The 3,100-nt window shown below is 44.8% G+C and overlaps 1 protein-coding gene across 1 annotated transcript; it reads right to left on the reverse strand.

The window, feature by feature from the left end:
- Nucleotides 1-200: 200 nt before the first annotated feature.
- Nucleotides 201-1,901, reverse strand: LOC138434577 (platelet-activating factor acetylhydrolase IB subunit beta-like). The gene is given in 1 exon segment (XM_069579391.1): nt 201-1,901. A coding segment is annotated over 1 exon segment (1,233 nt). The 5' UTR covers nt 1,542-1,901; the 3' UTR covers nt 201-308.
- Between the last annotated feature and the right edge of the window lie 1,199 nt (nt 1,902-3,100).

The following is a 3,100-nucleotide window of genomic DNA, read 5'->3' on the forward strand; positions in this document are numbered from 1 at the left end:
CAACTATTCAGTTTAGTGCCCTAGTTCAATTTATTCAACTTCTGCCTTCTTAGGCCTGGTGTGACCAATGCCAGCCCAGGTTTTTAAACCCTATGGTACTTCTAGACACCGAATGTAAATTTACAGTATACAATTTGGATTCACCATGCATGAATACTTTGTGTGTAACATTTCATAAGCTCAATCTACATCCAGAATAATTTACATGAAAGGACAATATTTATTTAAACAGAGCTCGATGGGGTAACCATGGTATCATCAGAGTGCATCCAGAGGAAAAAAGGGAGGAGGGGCCAAATGAGACTCAATCAACAACACTCCCACACCTTCACTGTTTGATCTACACTGCCAGTAACCACATACGGGGCCGTCTTATGGAAATCCAAGGAGGTAACAAAGTGTTCATGCGCATTGAGGGTCTTCATGCATCGCTTGTTCTTGTAATCCCACACACGCAGGGTCTTGTCATCAGCGCAACTCAAAATAAACTTCCCCCCAGAATGGAACAGAACTCCACGTACCCAGTTATCATGACCCACCAGGGTCATAAGGCACATGCCAGTACTGACATCCCACATCTTGATAGTCTTGTCCCTGGATCCGGACAGTAAGAATGGCCCAGGTTTGCCACTTTTTTTAGTCTCAGATCCTGTTGCTTCAGAGACGGAAGAATATGAGCTTTCGGGAGCCCAGGAAATGCATTCTACCACATGCTCATGTTCTCAAAGCTCAGCCTTGCATTCCTTTGTTGCTACGACCCACACACGCACAGTCTGGTCATTGGAACAGCTGGCTACCAGAGTGCCATCTTGATTTGGCCGCACCATACGTACCCATTCTCTGTGTCCTGTGAATGTCTTCACACAGTAGCCAGTTTGCACTTCCCACATTTTTATAGTTTTATCCCTTGAGGCAGACACTATATGATCGCCATTGGGCATGATGGCTACTGAAGAAACATTGTGGTCATGGCCATGCATGGTTCTGATGCATTCAAAGCCCTGAAAATCCCATAGCTTAATGGTCATATCTGCAGAACATGAAGCCAGAAGCTTGCCACTGTGGTCGAATGAAATATCCTGTACAGAGTCTGTATGCCCCTTAAGAGTTCGTTCAAAATCTCCAGTCTCACAATCCCACACCTTAATTGTAGCATCCTCTGAAGCAGAGACCATAACACTGCACACAGGATGGAAAATGACTCGAGTGACTGGACTCCTATGACCACTCAATGCGTATTTTTCTGGTGGACGGGGAATCCATTCTTTTGGATCTCTTTTCTGACCAAGAGGTCCACCCGACGTAAATTCTTCTTTTGCTTCATTTAACTTTGATTCTAATTCCATAACCTTCTTTTGTAATCTAATAACAGATGTCCATTTTTTTCCCAAAAGCCCAGCATATTTCTTATCTAATTCTTCATTCATATCTAATTCAGCTTCCTTTTTAAAAACTGAATATGCTTCTTCGTAGCCATTTGAACGAAGATAATCTGCTATAGCTCGATTTAGTTCATCTCGTTGTCTCTGGGACAGCACCATTTTGGCTGTAATATCAAGCTTATTCGATATAGTGGTATGTCCCTCTTCTGGAAAATCAAAAAGCTTTGCAATCCCTGGATTTGTAATTAAATAAGCCACTAAGTGGCTTCCATGCAGGGGAAAATGATTCTTTCACAAGTGAATCCAACGTGTAACCAGGAGATATTCAACAAGTAAGGTTCATTCCACCTGGGAGGTTAAGGCAGGCACTGCGTTTCCTATACGAGTGGGGAGATTCGAAGGAGAATGGCTGAGGGCCTCGAAGCTCAGTGTTACAACGTCAAAAGGCAGCTCCCGTTGAAGGAGCCGACGGCAGAAAAGAAAATCCTGCCGGATTTGGTGGGTGGATGCTGCGGATGGTTCGGTGGGGTCAGACCGCTCCTCCTCAGTGGGTGCAGGGGCTGAACCCCCGCACAGGGGAGCCAGGGAAAGGCTGGACCATCCTTCTCAGGTCAACTCCATCCTAAGGACAGGTGGGGGACGGAACGCCTGCAGGCCGGTGGACAGTGCCGAGGCGGCTTGAGCCCGGTCCCTGAGCGCCAGCCGCGGGGTGGGGTGGGGACTGCGGAGCTTCTCTTCCGCGGACAGGGAGAGGAGAGCCGAACCCTCTCCCCAAGATCTGAGAGCGACCTGCTCTCCACGCCCTTCCTACCCAAGAATACTTTTCTTGCTAAGTCACCAAGGGAGGAAGGGGATCCCTTCCCGGGGAAGGCCGCGGGTGGAGCCGCGGCGGCCCTGGCACCCCCAGAACCCGGGCCAGGGAGGAGGGGAGCGAGGGCAGCACCCTACCCGGCCTGTCCCCCCCTCCTCCCGTGTCTCTCACTCAATGGCCGTCGCGGCCGCCATTTTGAGAGCGAGGAGAGAAGAAGCCCTTAAAAAACTTAATCCAGAACTACCTACTGTATGATCCAGCAATCCCACTCTTGAGCATACACCCAGAGAAAACCATAACTCAAAAAGATTCATGCACCTCAATGTTCACTGCAGCAATTTTACAATAGCCATGAAAGCAATCTAAATGTCCATAGGCAAAGGAGTGAATAAACAAGTGGTACATACATACAATGGAATATTACTCAACCATAAAAATTTAAATAATGCCATTTGCTGCAACATGGATGGGCCTGAGATTGCCATATTAGTGAAATAAGTCAGATGGAGAAAGAAAAATATCATAAGATATGGCTTAAATGTAGAATCTATAAAAACATGGTACAAAATGGAAATAGAATCAAAAATGTAGAAAACAAACTTTGGTTACCAAGGGGAAAGGGAGGGTGGGATACATCAGGAAATGGGGATTGACATATACATATTATTATTTATAAATTAGATAACAAATAAGGACCTATTATATAGCAAAGTGAATTCTACCTAATAGTCTGTAATGACTTATGTAGGAAAAGAATCTAAAAAAGAAATGAATAAATTGACAGAATAAATTGCCATGAAGAATTTTAGGGCAATTAAAAATTTTTTTGATTGTTCAATTAAATGCAAACAATGTAGCTGGAGAGAATTTGGAAAATATAATGAGCAAGATTTAAGTATATTAAATA

Source organism: Ovis canadensis, chromosome 2 (assembly GCF_042477335.2).
Source record: "Ovis canadensis isolate MfBH-ARS-UI-01 breed Bighorn chromosome 2, ARS-UI_OviCan_v2, whole genome shotgun sequence".
Classification (NCBI taxonomy): domain Eukaryota; kingdom Metazoa; phylum Chordata; class Mammalia; order Artiodactyla; family Bovidae; genus Ovis; species Ovis canadensis.